This window comes from Ursus americanus, chromosome X (genome assembly GCF_024610735.1).
Source record: "Ursus americanus isolate L20-20 chromosome X, mUrsAme1.1.p, whole genome shotgun sequence".
NCBI classification, from domain to species: domain Eukaryota; kingdom Metazoa; phylum Chordata; class Mammalia; order Carnivora; family Ursidae; genus Ursus; species Ursus americanus.
Window position 1 is genome coordinate 44,968,279 of NC_142164.1, and position 26,255 is coordinate 44,994,533.

Below are 26,255 nucleotides of genomic sequence, written 5' to 3' on the forward strand. Positions count from 1 at the left end.
ATGCCTGGTACATAGGAGGTGCTCAATATACACGTGCAGAATGAGCAAACAAATGCATCGGTCAGTAAGGCCACCTTATCCCTGATGCTAAGCTCAAAGCCATGAGGGGAAATCAGTCCCAGCCCTAGCAGGACCTTGGGCAGATCTGGGGCAGGATGAAGCCACGGAGGAAGGGGCTGGGAGGGGCCGGGAGAACTTACCTGCAGCCTCAGTATCTGGAGTAGTCTGTCCCTTCTCCTGGGGGTGACTGCCTTCTGACTGCTGCGGAGAGGAAGCCAGGGACGAGCCTGCAGAGCCATTGCCATCGGATTCGGTGGTTGGCTAGCAAGAGGTGAGGCACGACTTAAGAGGCTCTGCTTTTCCGACCTTACTTTGACTCCTGAGTTTAGAAGGGGTTTTAGAGACCTCATGCCCATCCCTTTGCCCTTGGACTTTAAGAGGTTTTTGGTAGTGCTCCAAACAGTGGCTTCCCCTTTTAAGAAACTTCTTAGAATACTCAGTGACCAGTTACCTTCTTCCTTCAACAACATGTGTCAAAGGTTCCCAGTTCTTATAAGGATGGCATTGCACCTAAAGGTCTCTTGCTGTCATCTCAGCTATAATTAAGCTATTTAGAACACAGCTGTCCCTGAAAATATAGAGTTGCACACCTGATCCTCGGTTCATGATATAATATATGTTAAGACCCTCCAGGAATTCATCTAGAGGCTATCCCTTGGAGGATCTGGGGAAGAGGCATTGGGTGGTATTACTTGGCATACATAGTGATAATACAGTTGACCCTTGAACAATGCAGGGTTAGGGGCACTGACCGCCCCCTCTGTGCAGTCAAAAATCCGTATATAATTTTGACTCCCCCAAAACTTAACTACTAATAGCCTGCTGTTGACCAGAAGCCTTACTGATAACATAAACAGTAAACAAACCTAGTTTGTATGTATTATATTCTACATTCTTACAATAAAGTCAACTAGAAAAAAGAAAATGTTATTAAGAAAATCATAAGGGGTCGCCTGGGTGGCTCAGTCGGTTGTGCGTCTGACTCTTGGTTTCAGCTCAGGTCATGATCTCAGGGTTGTGAGATTGAGCCCCGAGTTGGGCTCTGCACTTAAGACTCTGTCTTTCCCTCTCCTTTTGCCCCTCTCCCTCTCTTTCCCTCTATAAAAAAAAGAAAAAGAAAATCATAAGGAAGGGAAAATACATTTACAGTACTGTACAGTAAAAAATCCACAAATAGGGGCACCTGGGTGGCTCAGTCAGTTAAGCATCTACCTTTGGTTCAGGTCATGATCCCAGGGTCCTGGGATCCAGCCCCATAGCCCCACATTGGCTCCCTGCTCAGCGGGGAGTCTGCTTCTCCCTCCCTCTGCCCCTACCACCTCGTGTGTGGGTTTTCTCTCAAATAAATAAATAAAATCTTTAAAAAATCCGCATATAAGTGGACCCACACAGTTCAAACCTGTGTTGTTCAAGGGTCAACTATAATTGGTAACATTTACAAAGTATTTACTACATTCCTGGCATCGTGCTAAATTCTTTAAATACATTATCTCATTTTATGTTCACAATTCCATGAAGTTGGTATGTTATTATCCCTGTTTTACAGATGAGGGAACTGGGGATAAGTGAGGCTAAGTAACTCTCCTAACAACCTGACATTCAGGAATTGGCAGAGCCACGTTCAAACCCAGGGCTGTCTGACTCCAGAGCTACTCTATGTCATATATAGGACCTCTCAAAGACGAGAGGGACAAACGGGAATGAAGAGCTCCCTTCCCAGCAAAAATCTTTCTCTCGCCCGGCACGTCCAAACCTGCTTCTTCCCAGCAAACACCATAGTAGCGAAATCATCGTTTTGGATGATTCTTTGAACTCTGTTCTTTCGATACCAGATTTAAATGGGTTGTGGGGAAGTGAGCACTCAGACTTGGCCAAGCGCACACCAGCCCCTTCTCCCCCCTCCCCTCCTCCCCACCTACCCTAATCATCAGCCCAGTTCTCTTCAGAAAGTCATCCAACAGCCCCTGCCTGGGAGCTCTTTCTTTCCTCCCCTTTGCTGCACTCCCCAGCGCCCCACTTCTTGGAGCTGGGGGCATGGGCAGTTCTGGTCCTGCCCCCTAGCTCCAGCCTCACCTGCAGGAGCAGCTCCCTTAAGCGCTGCAGCTGAGACTCCAGTTGCTTATTGTGGTCCTCGAGGATCTGCATGCGTGTCTCCAGGCGGCTCTTGTGCTGCCGAAGGATGCGGGCCTCGGCCAGAAGCTCCTCATTGCGGTGGTCCTGTGCTGCCTCAGCAGAGCCCTCAGCCAGGGTGGGCGCCTCGGCAGCCTCCTCATGCTGCCACTTCAGGCGCTTCAGCTCTCCCTGGAGAATCCTGCCCAGGAGAGAGGAGCCAAGACCTATGGCCCTAACAGAGTACCGACTGTCCGGGTCCCAGATGTCCCCTCATACCCAGGTGTGAGCGCTCCCTTTGCTCTCCCAGCCCCACCCCAGCCACGTTCTGGCTCGAATGGCCATATCCATTCTTCTCCAGTACATATGTCATTTACTCTGCCATCCTTGGGCCTCAGAGCAGAGAGAGTTGACATTTCATATAACAAATGTCTCGGGGCTTTGATGTGCTGCTTCAGGAATTAATTCTGACCTTAAAATCAGAGCAGAAACTTAGTCTGCAAATAAATGAGGTATTAGGGCCACTGACTCACCTACTCCATTTTTAGATTTTTAGATTCCAGTGGAAGACAGACAAAAGATCACCCGTCTTGCCTCTTCTCCCCACTCACCCTCCTCTTTGGCCCAATTTGAGCACCCCTGTTGAGTCATCAAGAAACAGATTCCAAAGAGATGGTCTACTTTTCGGGACATTACTTTGTTTTGCAACAGAATCACTCTCTCACCAATGCTTCCCCCGGGCCTGCCCACAGCTGATGTAACACAGTGCTTCTCAAACTATCTGTAGCAAAAAAAAACCAGGCGAGGTGGGGGTTCAACCACTATGGACCAGTAAGTGGTCCAAATGCCTATGGCTAGTACACAGCTCACATCGCACGTGACTTGCCACACAAGTTCAACAGCATGCACATGGGTCTACGCCTGATTCAATGAAAAGTCCGCTAATTATGTGCATGGAAGACACGACAATGTCGAATGGCTATAAAAGTTTCTAGAAGCTTCCTTTCTATGTCTGTATTTATCTTGTCTTGAACCCGTAGCGAACACTTGGCAGACTGGCCCTGTTCAAAGGACTTGCCACTCCAAGTAGTCTGTTGGCCAGCAGCATGGGCTTCCCCTGGGAGCTGGTTAAAAAATGCAGAACTCAGGCCTCACCCCAGACCTGTGACTCAAAACCTGCATTTTACTCAGCTCCCCGGGTGACTTGAATGCACACTAAGCTTTGAGAAGCACTGGTCTGAGGAATACTTCGGGTTCTATCGCTTGCCCCCAAAGTGGCTTGAACCCTTTGACACGGGCCCCTACTGACACCCGTACTTTATGGAAATTAATGTCATCGTCGTAATCTTCACTTTCCCTCTTCCAGTCCTCAGATACTCCACGCAATGTGACCCTTCTCTTGTTTTATTACTTTCAGTGAGTGGTAAGTGCCTCTTTCCGTTTCCAACACTGAAAGTTCCTCGAGGGCAGAGACATGCATTCTCTGTTCTGCATTCTTTGTGTTTGCACTCTCTCTGCTTGCGTCTACTGGGTACTTGAAACTATCTGGATGAGCACTGGGTGTTACACGCAACTAATGAATAATTGAACACTACATCAAAAACTAATGACGTACTATGCAGTGGCTAACTGAACATAATAAAAAAATATTTGGGATGGGTTAAAAGAATTCAAATAATGATTACAATAGCTAACATTTGTTGAACTCTTACTATAAGCCAGGTACTGGCTAACACATTTATATGCCTGATTTCATTTGCAATTCACAAGTGACCCTAGGAGGTAGGGTCCTAGTGACCCTATTATCATCATCTGTATTTTATAGATGAGGAAATGAAGGATCACCAAATATTAAGTCACTTGTTCAAGGCCACATAGCTAGGATGTGGAAGTGTCAAGGCTCGAAATTAAACTGTTTGACTCTCAAACCCACATAGATCTGTGCCGTCACCACACCCACCGGTTCTCATCCTCTAAGTGGGCCAGGATCTTCTCTAGCTCCCCCTTGCTTTCTGTGGCCACGCTGCATGGGGCCTGCTGTCCAAAGGCTGGCTCCCGGTCTGTAATGGGGCTGGAGTGACGCAGCAGGTACTGGTCCTCATCTCTGCGTGGGTGTGGGGAGAGAAGAGGAGGTGGCCAGGCAGTGAACCAAGAAACATCTCAGGGCATGAGTTCTCAGCTCCCAGCTCTGGCCCCAGGAGACATAGGCTGGAAGATTCACTTCTAAGTCACATAGAGAGGGAAAGGCTATATATTCAGGTTTAGAGGAATGAAAGTGTTTAAAGGTGGCAGAGGTCGTAGTTGAGGGTATAGGAGGGAGTATTTTCAGGATGCTGGGGCTTCTGGGTTCTACCTAAAGCCCCCTGGGAAGCAATGAGCAAATCACTTTCCGGTCTGTGCTGTTCCCTGAACTGTGTCCTCCTCTTCCTCACCCTGCAGGGGGCTCACTGCCTGTCTAAGTTTCAATCAGGGCCAGCTTGATCCATTGGCCAGTAGCTCCTAAGCCCCCCCGCCCAGAGCTTGCCAGGGACCTCTGTAGGGATAAAGGGCCCCTTCTCTGAGCTATAAAACTGGGAATCTCTCTGGTCACACTTCAGTCAAGTCCCTGGTATCTCCCCAGGGACTGGTGGCACTGAACGGGGCTTTGGCACCTTGAACCAGAAGATAATGGCTCATTTCTGCAACTTTAGATGAGGGCATATTCTTCTTCTTTCAGAGTTAGGCATGGAAGAATGGGATATTGCAAGAGGAAGGGACCTGGGCAGTTGGCAGGTCAGTTGATAGAGGGCTTCTATTACTAAACACTGCCCCAGAAAGCAGCCTTCCTTCCTTCCTCGGGTCCTCTAGGACCCTAACCACCACACGTCCCTCCCCTTGAGGATATATCCTTCCCAAATGGTGGCAGAGGGATCCCAGGGAGAACTATTCCTGGAAGATAAGCAGCTGTGAAAACTTACATGCTGTCATCTGGGGACAGGCTGTCATTAAAGAAGGAACAATTCTGACTTTCCATCTCAGCAAGCCTGAGAAGAAAGAGCAGGAACAGAAGGGAAAGCAGGATGGGGGGGGGTCTGCTTTCATTTCAAGGACTCTAATCCCACAATAGGATCATTAGCTTTGGAGGCTGCCCCAACCACCCTTGAGTGTTGGGCCTTGCTGGCTGCCACATACCCCACGGTGCGCATCCCCCTGGTCTTGACTCCATTCTCTTTGCCCTGACTGAAGACCCCATCCCCCTTAGACTCTTTAAAATCTCCCTCCCCCAAACCTGGTGGTACCTGCTGGCAAAATGCTCAATGCGGGAGTGTGTGTCAGCATGTGGCAACATCGGGGAAGAAGCCAGCCTAGAAGAAAGCAGTGGACTCAGAGGACCCAGGAATGGGCAGCTGAGCAGTCTGTTTCCTCATCACCACCCTCTCCACCCTCCACCACCAAACTAGGGAGTTGGGCAAGAGTTGATGGGAACAGGATACAGAGACTGGATTCTAATCTATTTTTAGGGCCCGATCCCTAGTCAGGCCCAAGCTGAACTTCCTTGTTGCTAGTCAGGTTTGCCTTGGAACACTCCTCTAGCCCGCGTGGGACTCAGCCCCTAGATGGCATCCCCAGCTCAGCAGGGCCCACAGCCCCCTCACTCAGCCCCTGGTACTCACGTTTCACTGTAGTCAGCCTCCAGCACCGACTGCACAGGCAGATAACCTCGCTGAGGGTGTTTGCTGAAATAATGCTTTGAGCGGAATTTATTCTTTAAGGTTGTGGCAAAGTCCCTCATGTTCTCACTGGATGTGGTCTAGGGGGAGACAGGGCAGAGGGACTCATCCAAATGGCTTTGGGATGCTGGGAAAGTGTGGCTGCCCCCCTAGAGCAGGGAACATGACCGGTAATCTACTCTTGTTCATGCCTACCACGCCCCACTCCCAGAAAAACGTTGAGAAGGATATACTGCCAAACTGTGAACACTGGTTGCCTCTGGGAAGTTGGACTGGAGAGGTGGGGGCAAGGCTGAGGAGAGAGGGGGACTTGTGTCTTAGACTTTATACACCTCTGTGGAATTTGAATCTTTTACAGTAATTTCTAAAGTAGCTTCTTCTAAAGATACTATATTTCTAAAGTGGTCATTTCTAAAGTATCCTTAGATAAATCCTAGGGGCATAGAAGATGAGCAGGAGGTAGAGGATTATCAGTCCACCATCTCAAGCCAGTTTTCTCTGTATGTTTCTTTTGAAATGATAATAAAGGAAAAATAAAGGGCAAGTCCCCTGCTGCCACTGGGTCACACATGTTTCTGAGCTGATGGACTTTGGAGAAGAGACGACAATTTGGAGAGATGGATTATGGGCAACCACGTTGAAAGATGGGGAGGTAGGGTGGGAGAGAACAGTGGGGTGGGGAGCTGGCAATATGCTTGTGACTTTGGGAGTATCTGTGGGGCAGAAAGGGATATAAGAGTTTGGGGAGTAGGGTCCGCTCAGGGAACTAAGCTTGGAGATATGGGTCCTGAACACAGCAGAGGAGAAACTCTGAGTGGAGTTCAGGAATGCTGACCAACCTGGGCTCTGGTAGCTATGAAGGGCATAGTTTCCAATGAAAACCAAGTGGAATTTGGGGACCCAGGTAAAGAACATACTCTTTTTTTTTTTTTTACCCTCCAAGAGACTGAGTAATTGATTTGAGCACAAACTTTGGAATTGACTAGCAGGGATGGAAGAAATGACAAAGTAGCAGGTGAAGACCAGGTGACGGGAGCCATGCAGGAAGCTAGGCAGGAGAATTTAAAGTGAGCAATGGAAGGAAGGCTAGTTGCCTGGAACTGCCTTGCTCTATTTTTTCCCGAAATTTTCTCTGCAGGAAAATAGTAAATGCCTTTCAAATGGCCATGAGTGTCCTGGGCTGCTATAGCCAGGAATCCCCCAAACTCGTGAATCACCAGGATTATTGGGAGAATGCTCCCCAAAGGAGAGTGGAATATAGTTAGTCCATGCTCGGCCAAGTGGATCAAGGGCCTAGAACCTGATTGCTGCCTCCCCCTCCTGCCCCGCCCAGAGGCTCCATACCGGGGTGTAATACTCCATGATGGGGTAGTGAAGCTTGTTGCCTTTGCTGGCCCTGCCTGTCAAGAAGCAGGTCTGGCAGATGTCCACGTTAAATTGTTTCAGACTCCGGTACCTTGGGGAGACGAGAGGTGGTAGGACAGAGAATCCAATGTACCACAGTGACCTCCCCATTTCCCTAACTTCCAAATATACACACACACATTAGAACGGGGTGAGGCATGGAGTCATAATGTGTTCAATCTCCCATTCATAACAGTGGCTGTGACCTCACTAGATGACTAGCCTTATTCTAGAGACCATAAGCCACCATGAAATTTACATGCTCAGAGTCCCAGGAAGTGTGGGAGACAGCATTGCCTCGCCATCTTTTTTTTTTTTTAAGGTGGCAGTTGGGAGGGGTAAAGAACTTGTAATATCAAATAGCTTTCTTTTAAAAAAAAGATTATATTTATTTATTTGAGAGAGAGAGCCAGCACAAGCAGGGTGAAGGGCCAAGGGAAAGGGAGAAGCAGGCTCCCCACTGAGAAGGAAGCCCAATGCAGGGCTTGATCTCAGGACCCCGGGATCATGACCCAAGCTGAAGGCAGACACTTAACCAACTGAGCCACCCAGGCGCCCCTCAAATAGCTTTCTAAATGAAGATGTCTCCAAAGGGCCCTGTCTCACAGGTACCACCACCTATGTTGGAGAAGTTACACTTCTGATACAAAGGCACTTATTCTAGCAGCCCTGAGCTGGGAAGTTGCCTAAGTTATTTCCAAAACTTGTTTATAATAATAACTCAGGGCGCCTGGGTGGCTCAGTCAGTTAAGCGTTGGACTCTTGATTCTGGCTCAGGTCATGATCTCGGGGTTGTGAGATTGAGACACACATCAGGCTCCGCTCTAGGCATAGAGCCTGCTTAAGGATTTTCTCTCCCCCTCTCCTTCTGCCTGCCCCCCCCCCAGGGCTCATGTTCTCTCTCTCTCTAAAAACAAAAATAATAAATAAATATAATAATAATTCTATTAGTACTGAATATTGACTAGTCCTTCAGATCCAGTTCCAAAGCCCGGTGAACAGCCCAGACCTAGTACTACAGAAAGGTGAAATGCCTACACTTAGAGAAGTCAGAGGATCCAACATCTAGTCCTGGATCTACACTCACCAACTGTGTGAAATTGGGCAAGTCACACGCCACCAGCGTACCTCATTGGCTTATAAAAACCAGGGTGGTTGTAGAGAGAGTGACTTCATGCTTTCAAAAAGTTGAAAAACTGAGCATTTTATGATGAAATCCAAATTCAGGGTAGTGGTAGGAGGAGGGGAATGTAACCAGGGAAACTTTAAATGTATTGCGATCATGCTTTCTTTCTTCAGCCCGGTGGTGGGTGCATACCCTGGAGTGTTGGAGCTGGCTCAAACCAGTTCACGAGAGTCAGCTGTTAAAATTTCAGGGACTTTTTCCAAGCCAGTTGTTAAATACAGCATATATAAATATATATATATATATATATATATATATATATATATATATACTCACAATTAAGTAAATGATATTAAAAACAAAGGTAACAAATACTCAGAACTCATCACCTCCTGATTATTTTTCTATTATCTATGCTCTTGAGGTTCAGTCTATTGTATCTGCATGCTGTCTGTCAATAGTGTACAACCATGCATCTCTTCTCAACCTCTTGTGGGTAGTTGGACATCAGCCACGGTGGGAGCATTTACATCATGGAAATTAGCAAATACTACAAATCAGGTCTGGGGAGTCTTGCTTTCTGGGGAGTCTGTCGCGAACCATTTGCCAGCATACCATTTGGTACAGAGGTGTTCTCATATGTCAGGATGCTGGGGCTTCTGGGTTCTACTTAATGTTCCCTGGAACACAAGGAACAAACTACTTCCCTTTCTGTACTGTTTCCCCACCCCACCCCCTTTCACTTTTCTATACATTTTTTGTAGGTCTGGAACACTTTGTAATATAGACGAAAACAAAAGAAAGTATTTCACCATTTCCAGTTTTTTAAAATGTCAAACATTCTGCAGTGAATAGGATTACAACAATATATAATGGTGTGCCATAGATTAGCTGTAATTATATAATTATGGAATACATTGTTTCATAATATATGATTTTATATGTAACGTGGCCTTTTTATTATTATCAGTCCAGCAGGTATTGCCTTCCCTACCTGAAGCCCTTGATGGGGCACTGTCTACAGATAGAGCACTTGGTCTGATGCTTCACTTGCTCAGCAATGGTGACCCGATGCAGAACAGCCAGCCACACCATGGATTGGGGCTCCAAGTTGACCCACTCTAGGAACTGTGAGGCTTCAATGACTGACTTCCCAGTGCTCTAGGGAAACAAGAAACCCAATGACAATGACTGAGGCCCTTGTCCCCAGAATGGCAGCCCTCAGAGGGGCAAGAGAACTAGCAAGGCCTGGGTTGGCCTATGGCCTATTCTACAGAGGTGTCCACCTTCTGCCTTGTCCTAGTCGAGCCGGCATCCCCCCCCCAACCCCGCCAGCAGGACTCTGACCTTAAAAGCCCAAAGAACCCTCTGCTTTGTTGTTCCATCTGAACAAACTCCCTTACAGCTGAGTAGTTCAGATTGGAAGCCTTGTTCTTAGTTCTCCCTCCCTTCCTCCCACCCTCCCTCTCATCATCCCTCCCCAGTTCCATACTCACAAAACGGAAGCAACTACGGACACTGGGCTCCACATTGCTGCCCCCAAAGGCTGCCACTTCCCCCAGCTGGCGGGGCACCTGAATGGCCTCATGAAGCAGGACACCGAGGTGGCGCTGGTCACACTGGCTGCCTGAGTTGGCTACTTGGCTGAAGAGGTCTGCTGGCCGCACCATGAGTCATGGCCAACCCCGAAGCAGCAACGGCCAGAGAATGGTGTAAGGAGAAGGAGCAGAAAAGGAAGACAGGGAAAGAGCACATCGACTTAGGTAATGACTTTCAAAACTGGAATACTTAAAGGTCCATCCCTGACCTTCTAGAAGCCCGTGAGTTCTAAAAAGAGCACTCTCTGAGTTCAGAGAGAAAAACAGAGCCAGACAGAGAGAGAGAGAGAACATCAGAAACAGAGGGAGAGAGAGATGTAGACAGAGAGTAGGCTGCATGTGAGACCAACACCAGACACAGATGTGACACTGCCGGGAAAACAGATTCTCAAGAAGCAAGATGAAGGGGCTTGGGGTTTGGGGGTGCCTGAACATGAGTCCCCTCTTGTTCATGTAGGTCATGGAGCCTGACACTGCATGCAGTAGGCTCTCAATTCTCCACACAAATGGCAAGAAACACTGGCACAGATAATCCGCAAAGAGGAGATGATCACCTATGAATTACCTCTAAGTGATTGTGGAACAGACTATGGTACTTATATTTGAATATGGGCTATATCTGCCCTGTGAGAACTACCCCCACCCTACCCCAACCTTAGAAAAGCTCCTTCAAAGGTTCTTGTCCATCTCATACATCGTCTGTGGCTTAGAAAATACTCAGAAGTAGAAGGCAGACAGCCTGAGTTTTAGTTCTGGATCCTTTACTGACTAGCTTGGAGGACTTTGGGTAAGTCATGAACCTCTCTGTGCTGCGGTTCCCTCACTTGTAAATTGAGGAAATAATCACTGTAAGGTTCTTCTCAAATGAATGTTGGGAGAAATCAATAATATCATTGCTATAAACTTGCTTTCTTCTGTCTCCTTCCCTGCAAAGCTCTCCCAGACCCCTGTCATCCCTATTCTGTGATCTGACATAGCACATACCTTTTGCCATTCAGATTGTTCTAATTAACACTTTCGAAAATGCTTTCTGTGTACTTCCATCACCTCCTCTGGACTGTCAACAACTTGAGGCAGGGACCATGTCTAACTGAACCTTGTACTCACCGCACTTAGCACAGAAAAGCACAAAATGCTGTAAAGAAGACGGAGGATGAAGGGGGAAAGCAAAGGTACTAAAAACTACAGACGTACCTACTATTCACCTCCCAGTAATAATCCCGATGGGGGTTAGTGTGCTCCAACCCACCCCCCATGCAATCACATGGGAAGTTGCCAGTAGAATGTGTGACATGGCTTGAGCTTCAGACTGGGAGAGGGCTAAGCCCGATAGGCCACAGGGGAAAGGCACAAGGAAGTCGGGCCCTTGGATACCCCAGGATGCCAACTCAGAATTTGGTCAACTAATTACATCAGATCAGAAGAAGTCAACTCCTTTGGAGTGACACTGGAAATAATAACAGGCCTTAGACCCATCTTAGCCTTTGGCTGTTATGTGTTCTTTGCAATAGCCTGGACCACCATTATAATGTAGCCTGAGTTGTGCTCTGCTGAGTCATAAGACCTACCTTCTGCTTATTTCCACCCTTCCTCCACCCACTACACCTCTCCCTCTGCCCAACTCCACTCCAGACTTCGGAGCTGTACTCACACTGCAATTTTTCCTTCACTTCTGTGCCACAGAGGCATGCAATGCCGGTCTTAAAGGACAATGCCCGCATCTTCCCACTGCGACCACTAGGTTTAAGAGAAGAGACTGAGAACATGAATATACGTAATAAGTTAACATCTTCGCATTAATTTCCCTCACAGAGTTGATCCCAGCAAGGCTCTGTGCCAACCATGTCCCAAGCTGAACTAAGTCTGAGTCCACTGTGGGAGCAACCACTTCTCACCATGCCCACTTCCGATGTCCCATTGGATTTCATCCTGGAGGCATCCAGGGGTACAAGTCCTTACCTATCAAAAACATTGAGGAGCCAGTTGAGACTCATGTCCACACAGAGTGGCACGTTCACCAGGATGCCTCTTTCCTCCTCCAGCCGTTCATATAAGGCAGTCAGGCAGTGAATGACCTCCACCACGTCCATCACGTGCTCACTGGTCTGCAGATCATGCTCATTGAAAATCTCCAGGGCTGTGGTTAAAGTTACCAGGTCCACTGGGAAGGGAAAGAGACAGGGGGAAAGGATAGCCAAAAGTAGAACTCCCAAGACTAGACAAGGAGTTAACACACACCAGCATCACCAAATCTGACTCGATCTCCAGACTAACCATTTGAAAGTAGGATACGAGATTGCCCTTCACTAAGACCCTCATCCCAAACAGGGGGATGGCAGCAAAAGGCCCCCTAAATTAACCCAAAATGTGTATATACCCCTATGTTCTTTGACATCAGTTTCAAGAAGATGGTAGGATGTGAGTAAATTCACTTCCTTTGTTGTATTAACTCCTAAGGGGTCAAATTCCATTTTAAGTTTCCTTGTCTTCACACACATTCCAGTAGCAAATAGGTTTGTCTGTGAACCTTGCTCTGAGACCCTAGATACCAGTTATTAAGGCTCAGGTATGCCTGGGTAAATGTGACATACCTCAGAAAGACTTTCTCATTACCCCCAAAGCTGGAATCAGCTTAGCCAGACACGCCTGGGCTGGAAAGTTTGAATGGATAGTGTCCCTGAGAAAGGTCAGAGAGCACGTTGCCCCCTAACCACTGGCACTTGCTTCAATAATTCTGCCATGTTCAATAACTCCAAGATGGCAAAGGAACACATGCTCCTGATGGTGCCAAATCTTGGGCTGGGATACTTTCTGCCACAGAACAGTTGCTCGACTGCTCATGTTGGGCAGGGACGGGACAAGGAGGAGGATAATTATGGGTTACTTTGGAAACAAGTCTGGGGTTTGGGGACAATGGAAGGCACCTGGAAAGAGCAGGTACCCACAGCTAGTATCTCCCAGTCTTTGGAGAATTCCCACCAAGCCAATCAACACTCTGGGGTCGAGGGGGGATAAAAATGGAAAACAGCCAACAGATGAGGAAGAGTAGGAGTGGGGTGAAGGCCATAGAGAAGTGCGATGGGAAACTTACAACGCAGTGCCTTCTGGACTCTGCGTAGCTTCATGGCAGTGCGATAAGCTGAGAACTTAATGTTGTTCAGATCAGCTGCAAAGAATGGGAAGAACCACACTCAGATCAGGGCAATGCAAATTAAAACCACAACAAGATACCATATTATACCCACCAGCTTGGCAAAAAATAAAAGTCTGACAATAGCAGGTGTCAGAAAAGACGTGGATAAATGAGGAGGGCTGGTGGAAGTGTAAACTGATACAATCACCTCAGAAAACGACTTGGCATTACCTAGTAAAATTGAACATTCACATATCCCACAACCCAGCTGGCTGTGTATCCTAGAGCAGTGATTTTCAAACATTTATTGACCAAGACGCATGGTAAGAAATTCATTTGACATCACGGTCCAATATGTACACTCATGTGTGCATGTATAAATAACTGAATCAAACATTTCAGGAAACAATACCTTGCTAAATTTGATAAAGTAAAAACATAACAAATCACTAGCAAATATGACTCTTGCTAAGGATCTGTCCCGCTTTCAAATTTCCTAGTCTATTCACGATGCACTGAAATGATGTTAGACCTGTAGACTGAAAAACATGCACAGAACGTGTGTACAAGAGCTCCTTAGCAGCACTGTCCTTTTCGTAAAGGACAAATGATAAACAACCCAAAAGTCCATCAACAGACTGGATGAAGAAACTGTGGTATATATAATGGAACACTCTACGGCAGGGAGAATGAATGAACTATATTCACGGGCATCAACACAGATAATATTTGCAACCTAATGGTGACTGTCTCTTAGTAGCCAACACTAAGGTGCATTAAAGTCACACTAATCATAGCCTGGACAGTGTCTTTCAAAGCAAATCTGGTTCACATCTCTAAGCATAATTCCCTAATGTGATGGTAAAATGGTCCAGGAGGAATGTAGAGTCTCCAGTTGAGGGAGGGGGTGCAGATGGGAAAGGAAGAAAGGTTGCTGGAGAAATGAGAAGGCACTCACTTCCACCCCCGCCAGCTTGTTGAATGGAATTCCCTTCTGTTCTTATAGGAAAAAGGCAGCTGTATAGATCTCCACCCTATACAGGAACCCCAAATTCTTACCCAGGGTTTGGTATAACTCAGTCATCTTGGGATGGTCCCAGCAAGTGGTCTGAGCCTGGTGGCTACAAACAGAAGCATCAATAATACCAGGGTCCATGCCACCCCCCACGCCTCCCCACACATGCATGCATCACTCAGTGATAGGTTGGATGCAAGGAGCTGCAGGGTCCCCATGAAGATCCCAAAGCACAAGCTTTCACCTTTACCCAGGTAAAATCTTGAGCTCTTGAGATGAGTAGGAGGAAAAACTGGACTGGTTGGAGGAATCCCAACAGATAAGGAGGGACAGGGAGAGGGAGAGGGAGAAAAAAAGGCAAGGGGGGGCGGGCAGGTGAATGACACGCTTCTAATTCAGATGGTCACTCACTTGATGTAGTAGGGAACTTTATTGGGTGATATTGCTCTTTCCCAGGGAACCTGCACAGAGGCTGGTAAAGGAGAAGAGAAAAAGAAAGCAGTTGGCCATTTATGCTCTTCAGGCCCCCGGGGACTCCCCTGCTCTATCCTCCCAAATAAGTGGTCAAGCCCAAAAGGGGATGCCTGACTCGCACTGCCAGCTCTTAACAGCCCCTGAAGGTGGGGCAAAAACCGATGAACGCACTTCTCTCCTTGATGTTAGGCCAAGGGAAGAAGAAATTGTCATGGATACCCTCATGTTTCAGAGATGCGGCAAGGGGCCTGAGCAGGAACACCTGGCCTCAGCCACCCTGATGATCTCTTCCCTGAGCAGCCGGCCATTTCTACCCATTCAGTGCTGCTGTGGAGACGAAGTGGACCCTCGAAGCCCTTCCCCCACGAGGTCAAGCTTCTCAGTTCTGCAGGACAGTGGGGAATGGTGTTGCCCATTTCTCTCTGGAGAGGAATTCTGGAAAAGGATGCCCTTCTCTGCTCCGTGTCTTTATCTTCCAGATGTTTGAGGAGAGGCTTTGTGAACTGGCCAACCTCCTCACTGCAGTTTTCCTGGGTATAAGAGCCCACTGGAGGTATAGCTGCACGCCAGTGATTATAAGACAAGAGTTCTAACTGCCATTAACGTTTATTGAGTTCCTACTACAAGCCAGAGACTCTGCTGAGTGCTTTGTGCACACAGCTGATTTTCATAGCCATATATTATCACCATCTCCCCTGCTGCCACCCCGACCTGGATCACCATAATCCCTCACCTGGATGATGACCATATGCTTCCTAACAGGTCTTCCTGCTCCTGCTCTTGCCCCCAACACTCTGCCTCTGCCAGATGATGTCATCTTTCTGCTCAAACCCCTTCAAAGGCTCTCCATTCCATTTAGAGTAAAATCCCAAGGTCGAACCATGCCCTACAAGGGTCCTCAGTGCTCTGGTCTCCAGCTACCCTTCTGATCTCCCACTTTCTCCTCTCCTTATTACTTCTACACCAGCCTCCTTCCTGTTCCACAGGCATGCCCCTGTCTTAAGGTCCTAGAAGTTGCTGTTTCCTCTACCTGGTGTGCTCTTCCCTCAGATATCCACGTGGCTCATGCCCTCGTCTCCTTGAGGTTTCTACTCAACTGCCCTGCTGTCAGTGAGGTCTTTCCTGACTACCCTATTGAAAATTGCAATGCCTCCCTTATCGAGTCCAGCACTACCTTTTCATGCTTTCCTTGCTTTACTTTCTTTCACAGCACTTGTCACCAGTTTACCTTATATATAGTGTACTGGTTTGTTCACATTCTGGCTTCCCTTACTAGTGGATAAGCTCTGCAAGTCTAAAGACCTTTGTATATTTCATTCACTGAGGTAGCTCTAGTGCCCGAAAGACTACCTGGGCCCATGTTAGGTCCTCAATAAATGTTGTTGAAAGAATGAAGTTATTTAACTCCCATAACCCTATGAGTTAAGTAATATTTTCTCCTCTTTTTACATATGGGGAAAATTGATGGTCAGAAAAGTTAAGCTATTTTTTTCAAGCTTGCCCAGCTATTAAGTCAAAGAGCAGTGACTCAGACCCTGTCCTCTCTGACTTGAGAGCCTGTCCTTTCAACTGCTATACTGCTCTGCTTTATCCTTACTGCTTCTTGGATGCCAAGATATACTGGGCTCCTACCAGGCCCCCAAGGGACAAGAGTAGACTCTCTTGGAAGATATTTGAGGCTCTGCTAAATGAAGTCTAATTTGTCTCACGTACAGGAGAGGAAGTGCTGTGACCCAGGCCCGAAGTCCCGGTGGGCATCCTGGAGCTGCTTAAGCCTCTCGCCAACTGACACCTACGGAAAGAGGCAGAAAGTCAGTGAATCCATTCCAGATATTTAGTGTGGGATTTCCAGGTGCCTCTGGAAATCTTTGTGAAGTCCTTTACAAGCTAGCTCCTCTCTGGTTCTAGCTCCTCCCATGGTCGCCCAACTCCTAGCCCTTCTGTATCACTCCCAAGGGTCAGGGAAGAGTATCCTTAATTCCAGGCCATAGTCACTCCTCATCTGCCCCTGTCCACCCTTAATGCCCACATTTAGACAGGCCCCTCTCAGATCTTCATTCAATTACTCCCTGCAGCTTAGAGGTTGAGAAGCCTGTTCCCTGGCCCGAAATGCTCTACTATTCTTTTCCCATGTAGGTCCCACTCTAAAGCCCCTTCACTTCCTTTTGGCCTGAAGAAGATTTCCCCCAAGCCTAGTTATAGCAAAGCTCTTCCCTATGGCTCACTCAAGCTTCTCTTCTACCTGTAGCTGTTTCCACCGGACATTGATCTGCTCCAGGGCTCGGGAATTCTCCATTGACAAGTGTACATCAGAAATGGCGAGTTGATGGGCCAGATCATTCACCAGTTTCACTCCATCTTTCATGGGGGAGAATTCTTCTTTGAATAGCTATAGAACCAGAGCCCAAGTCCCACAGCAAACAGAGAGTAGGAAAGAGGAACCATTAGTCATTCTCCTCAATTCCTCCCTCTTCACCCAAACAGTTTCAACAGCACAACCCAGGTTCTTGCTATTAGGGGCCATTTGGACTCAAGTATGGGTGGCCACTGTCCTTATTCTGCTCCTTTCCCACTCTCAGAAAACACCAGGGAAATAGAAGACAGTGGAAGGACCGAGGAGATTCCAGCTAAACCAGCCTCCAAATCCAACACATAAACTGGGAAAGGCTCAGTTGCAAGTCTGGACCAACAATGAAGTTTCAGTAGCAGGGACTGGGAGGAATGTCAGGTCTCAGGGTGGACCATAGCCAGGTTAGGGGTCTGCATACCTTAAGAGCCTGGATGTGCTCAGGGAGTGAATCAATGAAGAGATCCCCAATGGGCTCCCATGTGGCACGGACTCCCTCAGCCTGGGTCAGAGTATTGCTTAATTCCTCCATTGCCCCTTGGATCTCCAACAGCTGCTCCAGAGTGCGCTCGATGTGGCGGTGCTGGTCCACACAGCGGGCTGTCAGCTTCTCCCATAGTTCACTGGCCACTGTTGCCTGCTTCCACACAAAGCGGCTAAGGTTCTGGATCCGCTGTCTGGGCGAGGTATCTGTAAGAGCAAGCAGGAAACCAGGTCAGGCCAACCTGGCAGAGGCAGCGCAGGGAACAACAGGGACAAAGATAGACCTTTGTAAAATGTGCATGTGTGCGTGTGTGTGTGCGTGTGTGTGTGTGTGTATTTAGCACTATGCGGTCTATCACACGTGTAGGTTCATGGATCCCCCACCACAGTCAGGAGACCATGTTGTTACTTTCCCCCTGCTATGAGGACTTCCTCATATTCTTAAAAAATGGGCAAGGTAAACAGTGAGTGAAATATTTTAAGAGGCGTGGTGAGGTAAGTCATCCAGAGTCCTATTCACATGACTCTAGAATGCTATTTTGCATTAGTGTCTGCTGCCCACTTCCAATCAAAGAAGGGAGGCATTTTATGCCCAGGAGAGGTTAGCTTAACTTGCTTAGCTTTTCCACCTAGGCACCTAAATTGTAGGTTTCTTCTTCCTTCCTCAGATTTCCCCTCAGGAGTAGATTCAGACCCCCAAAACTCCAGGCTTGTCCTGAGGCCCACTGGGCAGTAAATTGACTACTAGGGGCTGGAAGTAAACTGAGCGAGTCAACAGCTTTAACAAAGGGCTCAATTAACAAAGGGTCCTTCCAGGTTATTCATAGCCAGTCTTGAAAGGCTGAGGACTCTTCCTGGAGAAGAGGGCCTGCTGGGCTACCACTCACACCTCATCACCATGAATTCCATGCTGCTACCTTATTTGAACCTAGACCTAGAGTGGCCTACTCTACTGAGGAAAGGGACCAGAAGTCACCAGGGTCAGTAGCAAAGACCCACAGTAAATTTTCTCCTGAAATGTCATCACCCAGATTTTTAGATTTTAGAAAGTTTTTTCTTATTGATTAGCGCATCACTGCATGTCTATGTTGGAATGAAGCAGTACGTTTTTAAAGGACACACTACCATTTTTATTCACTGAGTCAGCTCAATGCGTTTGAGTCTTTTGTTGTTGTTTTCCTTTTTATGTCTTGTTAGAAGGCCACACATGATGCTCCACAGAGCCACATATACCTTTGGCCCACACATTGGTCTCCCCTATTCCAGGTTCTGTTCTCTTTGCTTTTTCCTGCAATGTGAATCTTGCTCCTTCCCAACTTTGGACCCCTAAGAGAAAATTATCCTCCTAGATAACAGCTGAGAAAATGAGTTTGGGGAAGGCAGGAAGGTGTTTAGCAGTTCATAGCTAAGAAGAAGGCAAGAGAGAGGAAGACCACCCACCTTTGCTCTCAGAGCGAGGATCCTCTAATTCCTCAAATGGGTGCTGGGACAGGAAGGCCTGAGCTGACTCCAGCACAGAGTAGATATAGGGGCCCCGACTCTTGACATCTTCCATAAAGGCCTATGAAGTTTAGCAACATGGTCAACAGGGAGGTAAAATTGTTCGATTGCTTTAAATTCCATTCTGCAATTGACAACCTTTCTTTTCTTTGGTGCAACTTGATCCTTTAGCATTATCATGTATCTTCTGGCTACCCAGAGAAGGGTGCAGTCCTCCCTATAGGCAGAAGAATGACTCTGACACTGGGAGGTCTATTTAGCACGAAATGGGTCTGGATATGCCACAAGGTAGAGAAAAATGTGGACATCTGGGGTTGGGAAACTTGGTTCTCTGGAAGACCCAGAAAGTCCCCCTTTGAGGGGCTTAGAGAAATCAAAACCAGATAGGCAGGATTTATATTATAATTTTTTTTATTTTTTTAAAGATTTTATTTATTTGACAGAGAGAGAGAGAGAGCACAAGCAGAGGGAAAGGGAGAAGCAGACTCCCCGCTGGGCAGGGAGCCCGACATGGGGCTCGATCCCAGGACCTTGGGATCATGACCTGAGCCAAAAGCAGATACTTAACCAACTGAGCCACCCAGGTGCCCCTATATTATAATTTTAATTAAATTTTTTCTTGAAATATAAAGAAGAGTACACAAATCAAAAGCGTGTAGCTTGGGGGAATTTCCATAAAGTGATTCCATATCTGTAATCAGTACTGAGATCAAGGAACAGAACTCCATCAGCATCCCAGAAGGCACACTCAGTGGCCCCTTCTGGTTACTATCTCATCCTTCCGCCTTAGGTAACCACTGTCCTGACTTGTAATGGCACTGATTAGTTTTGCCCATTTTGAACTTTGTATAAATGGTATTATACAGTATGTACTCTTTTTGTTTCTGGCTTTTTTTCACTAAACATACTGTTTTAAGAGTCATCCATGCTATGGCATGGAGTTATAGTTTATTTTCTTGCTGTACTATATTCCATTCTGTATCCACCTTTTAAACTGAGATATAATTGACATACACAATTGTATAAATTTCAGGTATACACCATATTGATCTGATACATTTATATTGCAATACGATTGTTATTGTCGCCTTAGCTATACCTCTGTTGTATCACATAAGTATTTCTACTAGTGCATTCTGTACTCATCTTTAAGAAATATCTGTTGCTAGTTTATGATTATAAGAGGCAATATATGTCACAGGAATCTTAGAAATGTCAGAAAAGTATGAAGAAGAAAATTAAAAAGGACTCGAATTTCATCACCTAGCATTAACCATTATGAACTTTTTGATATAGTTCCTTCTTGGGTTTTGTATGTGTGTATACATGTGCACACATCCATATAGATTTTTGTACAATTGAGATCCACCTGTATATAGCTTCATATCCTTTTTTTTCACTTAACATTATATTATGTTCGTTTTCCCATGACCCCACTGGAAATTGGGGCAGGATTTGAAGGGAGGCCAATTTCTGACGAAAGGACTAGGGAGAAAAGGTTTACTTACTCTGGCGGAGTGTTATTCAAAAATCAGTAAAACTGGATCCAGCCTCCTGTTACTTCAGGTGTCTAAGCAGAGGCTAAGTACTCATCTGTCAGAATCTTGCAAAAAAAAATCCCTTCCCAGCTGAGAGGCTACACACCACAGCCTCCATAACTCAAACCTACCGCATGTGTCTCCTTCTCCTGTTGCACCAGGGCCACATCCCCTCGCAAGGGCAGCTGAGCTGACAATTCCTCATCTTTTTGGCTGAGCCAGTCAATAATCTCTTGAAGAGGGAGCTGAAGCTTTCCACTGTGGTCTGAGAAGGCCTCTAGGCGAGCGCTGCACACAAGGCGTAAGACCAGTGATTTTCAATCTTCTTTTTTTTTAAGCGACAAAACACTTTTCCCCCCAAATATTTATGTGAACTTTAATACATAAAACAGATTAAAGGGGAGCTGCTCTGGTTGAAGTGGGAAGAGGCCCGGAGCCCTTCCTCCTACTCAACCACAAAGGTTCCCAAGGCACCTTCACATGGAGTGCAGCACTAAAAACCAAGGGGTAGGTCCGTGGGGGGGGGAGCATCAGTGTGGACATCCATTATTTCAGTGTGTGCCCAGCGGCCCAGCATCAGGCTGGGAAGGGGAGGAAACTGAGCAAGGGCGTTGGGGGGACAGCAATCTGGTTGCCCTCTTGCCCTGGAGGAACTCAAATCATGTTAAATTACTCATCAACAGGGGCTTCTCAGAGCCTGCCTTCTGAGCAGAAAAGGATACAGTAAGTAGAAAGGGCAAGTCAGGTGACCCGTGGGCACTCACATGTGTGAGGGCACACACAAATATATGCAGCCCAAGCGTCCCAAAGGATGATAGCATCATAGGCTAGAGATTTGACATATGGAGGGAGAAGAATGCGCGCACTATAATCATCTCACTTTACCTTCCTCCACAAATGAAACGTGAGCTGAGGACCAAGTGGTAGGAAGCTGGAGGCCAGCCTAGGTACAGCCATCAAGCCCATTTCCCTTAGCTGACAATAATAACTATTCATTGCCTCCCTACCACCTGGGCTAAGCCCTTACCGAAATGATTGCTTCCACTAATTCTCAGAGCAACAACCTTATGAAGTAGAGATTACTATTGCCTAGGGAGGTTAAGTAATTTGCCCAAGGTCACACAGTTAAATCACTGGTAGAGCTATGATTTGAGCACAGGTTTATTTACTCCAGAGCCTGCATTCTTTCAACTTCTTTATGCCGCCTCATTCCAGCCAAAGCCTACCAACAGGCAGGAGTTTGGGCTTTGATAATAAGGAGTGGAGAGGAAAAGTGTGGGCGTAGGTTACATAGAGGGGTAGGGAGAAGAGGGACAACCGATATAGGAATTGACTTCATGCTCTTACTGATTTGCCCTCAGTTTGGGGAGGAATGGGGGAGCTGATAACCAATGGATGGGAGCCAAAGGCGTAAAAGGATGAGAAAGAGAGCAGATAAGATCTACCGAGATGGAGGGCAATTATGAGAGGAAGAGGAGGAGGGAGTAATCATATCCTTCATTTATACATCAGTGCTTTTAAGTTCAGAAAGTGTTTTCATATCTTATAAGAATCCTCATAACAACACTGTGAGGTAGTTAGGACAGTTCCTTCACTCGTTTTTTTTTTTTTCCTTAAAAAAATGAAAGTGAAATTCAGATAACTCAAACCACATATCCAAGGTGACACAGCTACTTAAAACTGAGGCTCAAATCCAAGTCTCCTGACTTCTGACCCAGGGTCCTTTCCAAAGTCCAGAGAAGGAAAGGGAGCAGTGGATGATGAAGCTGACAAGAGGGTGACACACAGGCTGAGAGGAGAATGACAAATTGCAGCAGCGAAAGGAGCCCAACACTGTCCCAGCCAATTGTCTAAGGCTCCTGTTTCTAGGGGCCAGGCCTTACCGGAGGTTGTGAGACTTCTTTTTGATTTCATTCCAACACAGATTCATGGCTGGTGGTTCTAGGGGTCCAGCGGCACCAACAGACCCGTTGAAGAGCTTTGGGCTTAGGCAGGAAACCCCAGCACCATCCTGAGGAGGCGCAGGGGCGGTAGCAGCAGCTCTAACCTGGACAGAAACACAGACATCCTGCGATCCCCGGAGTGTGCCACACACTGGTCTGCACCAAGCCAAGGATGGGACAAATGTGAAAAAGGGGAGAGAAAGTCTCGTCCCAGGGTATGTTTGGGGGGGGGTGTTAGATAAAGGAAGACTCCGTGGCTCTGTTCATTGCAAGGTCCTCTCTTGGCACAGGTCAGTCACTTTGAACTGCTGACTACTATCATTTTTCTCTTATTACTGTAAATTCTACCAAGACTACTTACTGTCCAGATAGGATTGTAGAAGTACTTGCTTTAGTAAGAGCTGCTCAGAATTGCCCAAACACTGGCAACCACAGCATTCAAGGTAAGCTGTAGGCTCATGCTTCAGTGTCCCACAGTTTACCCAACCTTCTAGAAAAGAAAGCTGAGAGGCTGCCTCAAAGATTCAGGGAGAGAGTAAACCAGCCAGAGAGAGCTATTGGTAATAGATGTCCTACTTCCCAAATGAATCTGGGCCTTGGTGTCCCCTCTCCCTCTTCCCACACCTGCATTTTCCACCAGTCAGGAAGCCTAGAAATCGTCCTAAAGAGCACTGTTCATCTTCCATGGGTTGAGAAAGAGCTAAAGCCACATATTTGATCCTGATCTCCAAAGAACTCTGACCAGAGTCAGCAGCTAAGAGGATCTGCCATAGAGCCTGCAAAAGGCTCGCCTTGAGCCCTCAAGCTCAGTGCCTATCACTTGCTCGCCCTGCAGGGTATTATAAGGTTTGGGGGAATGAGGGTTGTGCCAAATAGCCCTTAAGAAGTTAGCTACCTCTAGCACAGTGCCAAGACTGCCCAGCCAGGGGCAGAGGGGGATAGAGGGAAGGAGAGTATGGAGGAGGAAATCTCAGCCTGTGCCACTCAATCCCAGCCTGGGGAAAACCACCTGCCTGCCCACCTATCTACCTGCTTGCCTTTTGTAGAAAGAACATGGTTCTGGTGGTGGCTGAGACTCTTCTAGTGTCCCTTTCCCCCCAAACCATACTTCCTTCCCACACAAGGCTCTCCAGGCAATCTAGAAAACCAATCACCCCATTAAAACCACAGCTCACGGCCACATACTGAAAGAGAAGTGAGGGAGCAACCCAGCTCAAGGGCAGAGTTCTGAATTCCGTCACCCTGTGTCCCCGTGAGCTGACCCTACCTGTGCTGCCTGGGAACTCCATTGCAGGATTCGGCAGCTCCATGATTACCCCTCAGCTCGCATCCAGAATCAGTGCCTCGCGAGCCGCAGGCAGAGTCCCAACAGGCTCTAAGCAGGCTCCCTCAGGGAAGGGCAGCAGAGCCGAGCCAGGTCAGGAGGCGGGAGCTGTCACCCTGTTTGTTTACTGACCCCCCAGGAATCTGGAGGGGGCGGCTATGTCAGGGCTCAGCCGGTGAATCAGAGCTTTGTCCCTGGGGAATTCCAGCTTGCTCCCAACTCGGCCCGCCACACCGGGGCCAGGAGGGCCCTCCCAGGCTGGCAAGGATGGCGGGAGTGGGACTGGGCATTCCATAGTGCTGAGGAAGGGCACGCAGAGGGTAGTTTTTCTTGATCTATTTTCCCTTTCCACAGAAGACACGAAGGACTCACTGCCTCCAGCCCCTCCCCCCCACTCCCCTGAGATACAAGAAAGGATCAGACCACTTTGGTGACAAACCTCTGCTAAGCTATTTCCCCAAAGCTTGGCAGGAGGATGGGCTTGGAAATAAGCCGTCTTTAACTAAGTAAGTGTGCTCAGAGGAAGTAGGGAATGGGTGTAGCACACCTGGGGACAGAGCCATGGGAAGGCAGGATCAGGAAGTTGGGACAGCAGAAGATTCATCTAAGCCCACTGTGGAAACAAGGGGGTGCTCTGCCCTGCCTTTGGGAGGCAGGGGGGAGAGGAGGGAGAGTCATTTTCCACCCCCCAGACCTCTCACTGCACTCTAAGGCTAGGGGGAAAGAGATGGGTCTATGGGCAACCCTTGGACCTCTGCAGGGGTGGGAGAGGGCAAAATGGAACCCAGCAGCTCTGTGCAGGGATCCAGTGCGAGGCAGTCTCCTGCGTCCTGCTTGTGCTTCCCTGGACCGCTGGCCTGAGGGCAGGGCCCCTTCTGGAAGTGGCCCCTCTTCTTATTCTCCAGCAGACTTGCCTGGGGGAAAGGTTAACATTCCCAAGCTAGGTCCCCACCCCTCGGCACTGAGGGAAAACACTTCGTTTTTACCAAAAAGGGTTCTGTTCCCATCTTCATTTACCTCCCACAGAGTCTTCTGGGTTTTCCACAGTTCCACATTGTTTCCATGCTCAGGCCCACCTACAGGAATAGTTGGAGCAGCTGCCTGACCCTGTCTGGGGGTCTGGGGTGGAGCCATTCTGGATGGATGGGGGATGGCAGGCGATGGCAGGCCAAGAGCAGGGAGTGGCTCTAGCTCTGGGTCACAGCTTTGCTTATGCTGGGATAATTGGGCTCAAGTCAGTCTCACAGAGTCCCCTAGACTGGGAATGCCCCAGAGCTCGAAATGGCTCCTTGTGACCCAGCTACAACCAAGTTTTCCTGTTTCTGAGAGAAGCGCCCACGATGAACTGGGCTCCATCCATATTAAGCTTTCATTCCCTTCAGACTTCTTCGTTTCCCAAATCCCCATTTGGCTCCCTTACTATACCCCATCACCCTGTTCTCCCCTCGCAGTTCCCCCTTATATTCACAAGTACCCCTAGCAGAGCCAGGCACATAATAGGCAAATAATGAATAACAAGCTTTTTTGTTCCCTACCATTGGCCTTCTATTTCTGGCTTTTGTGGCCAAGATGTTTGCTTCTCACCCCAATCCCTAGGGGGCTCTCTCCTGATCTCTTGAAACTTTAAGACAAAGTAAGGGCCATTGGGAAGGCAGAGCAGAAACTGAACAGTGGCAGAGGAGAGGGGTTGGTCTCACCATTCTTTATCACAAAATGAAGCTTCAGGTCCCTCTGCCGAAGTGGTGAAGCTTGGAGGAGGGGTGAACGACGTTCAGGGCAAGCGTTTTGGAAGGGCCCAGGCTTCTCAATCCCTTGACCCTATGTCAGTCCCACTCTGGGGAAGGGGTAGGTACAATGGTGGATGCTAAGTTGTCACTGGCTTGAGAATATGTTACAGGCAGTAATTTCTCTCTGGTTAGATGTGGGAAGACACAGCTCAGGAAGACCAGGCTGTTAGGCCTCTCTGGACTTTTCCCTCATTGTTCTCTGCAAAGTGGACTCCCCAGCATCCACATTCTCCATCCCTGCTGCTATTCTCCCTCCCTTCCTCCTCCCTGTATATTCTACTGCTGTCTGCACCCCCAGCAGTGACTCAACACCATAGCCCATCTGGGAGATACTAGGAGACATAGTACTTTGTCACACCCTCATGGCCTCTGGACCCCAAAACATTGTAAGACAAGCCAAAATATGTTTATAGTTCCCCTTTGTCCCGTTAACTTTCCCATGGACCTCCCTCATTGTCAGGAAAGGGGACTACCTTCTTAGGATTACTGCCTCTCATACGTCCTCTGCCCACCCACCAACATGCATAGGCAGGAACACACAGCACCACCATTCCATTCCTAGGGCAGAGAGAGGAAAGGAGAGACAGGTATGAAGGTCAAGGGATCCTTAGTGGGGCTGAACCAGGAACTGTAAGACTAAAGACTTGAGAGGAAGAGCCAATGGAAGGAGAGAGACTATTCTGTAGGTGAAGAATATGAAGTAT

The 26,255-nt window shown here is 47.7% G+C and overlaps 1 protein-coding gene across 2 annotated transcripts in view; it reads right to left on the reverse strand.

Annotated features, from left to right (window-relative positions):
- The window catches only part of DRP2 (dystrophin related protein 2), a 31,010-nt gene that overhangs the window by 4,244 nt on the left and 511 nt on the right, over positions 1-26,255 (reverse strand). Inside the window, exons 1-21 of one of the 2 annotated variants that reach the window (XM_087859482.1) lie at positions 23,708-23,815; positions 22,381-22,544; positions 20,629-20,785; positions 18,900-19,020; positions 17,398-17,666; positions 16,872-17,018; positions 16,343-16,421; positions 14,567-14,627; positions 14,200-14,261; positions 13,099-13,173; positions 11,967-12,168; positions 11,659-11,744; positions 9,906-10,063; positions 9,404-9,570; positions 7,224-7,335; positions 5,823-5,959; positions 5,448-5,513; positions 5,127-5,192; positions 4,130-4,273; positions 2,134-2,371; positions 201-321 (exon numbers count right to left, since the gene is read on the reverse strand). In XM_087859482.1, the coding sequence (XP_087715608.1) occupies positions 201-321; positions 2,134-2,371; positions 4,130-4,273; positions 5,127-5,192; positions 5,448-5,513; positions 5,823-5,959; positions 7,224-7,335; positions 9,404-9,570; positions 9,906-10,063; positions 11,659-11,744; positions 11,967-12,168; positions 13,099-13,173; positions 14,200-14,261; positions 14,567-14,627; positions 16,343-16,421; positions 16,872-17,018; positions 17,398-17,666; positions 18,900-19,020; positions 20,629-20,785; positions 22,381-22,427 (2,515 nt within the window). In that variant the 5' untranslated portion in view covers positions 22,428-22,544; positions 23,708-23,815. Of the gene's footprint in view, positions 1-200; positions 322-2,133; positions 2,372-4,129; positions 4,274-5,126; positions 5,193-5,447; positions 5,514-5,822; positions 5,960-7,223; positions 7,336-9,403; positions 9,571-9,905; positions 10,064-11,658; positions 11,745-11,966; positions 12,169-13,098; positions 13,174-14,199; positions 14,262-14,566; positions 14,628-16,342; positions 16,422-16,871; positions 17,019-17,397; positions 17,667-18,899; positions 19,021-20,628; positions 20,786-22,380; positions 22,566-23,707; positions 23,816-26,255 lie in introns of those variants that run through there. The other variant, XM_087859485.1, reaches the window with a different exon arrangement.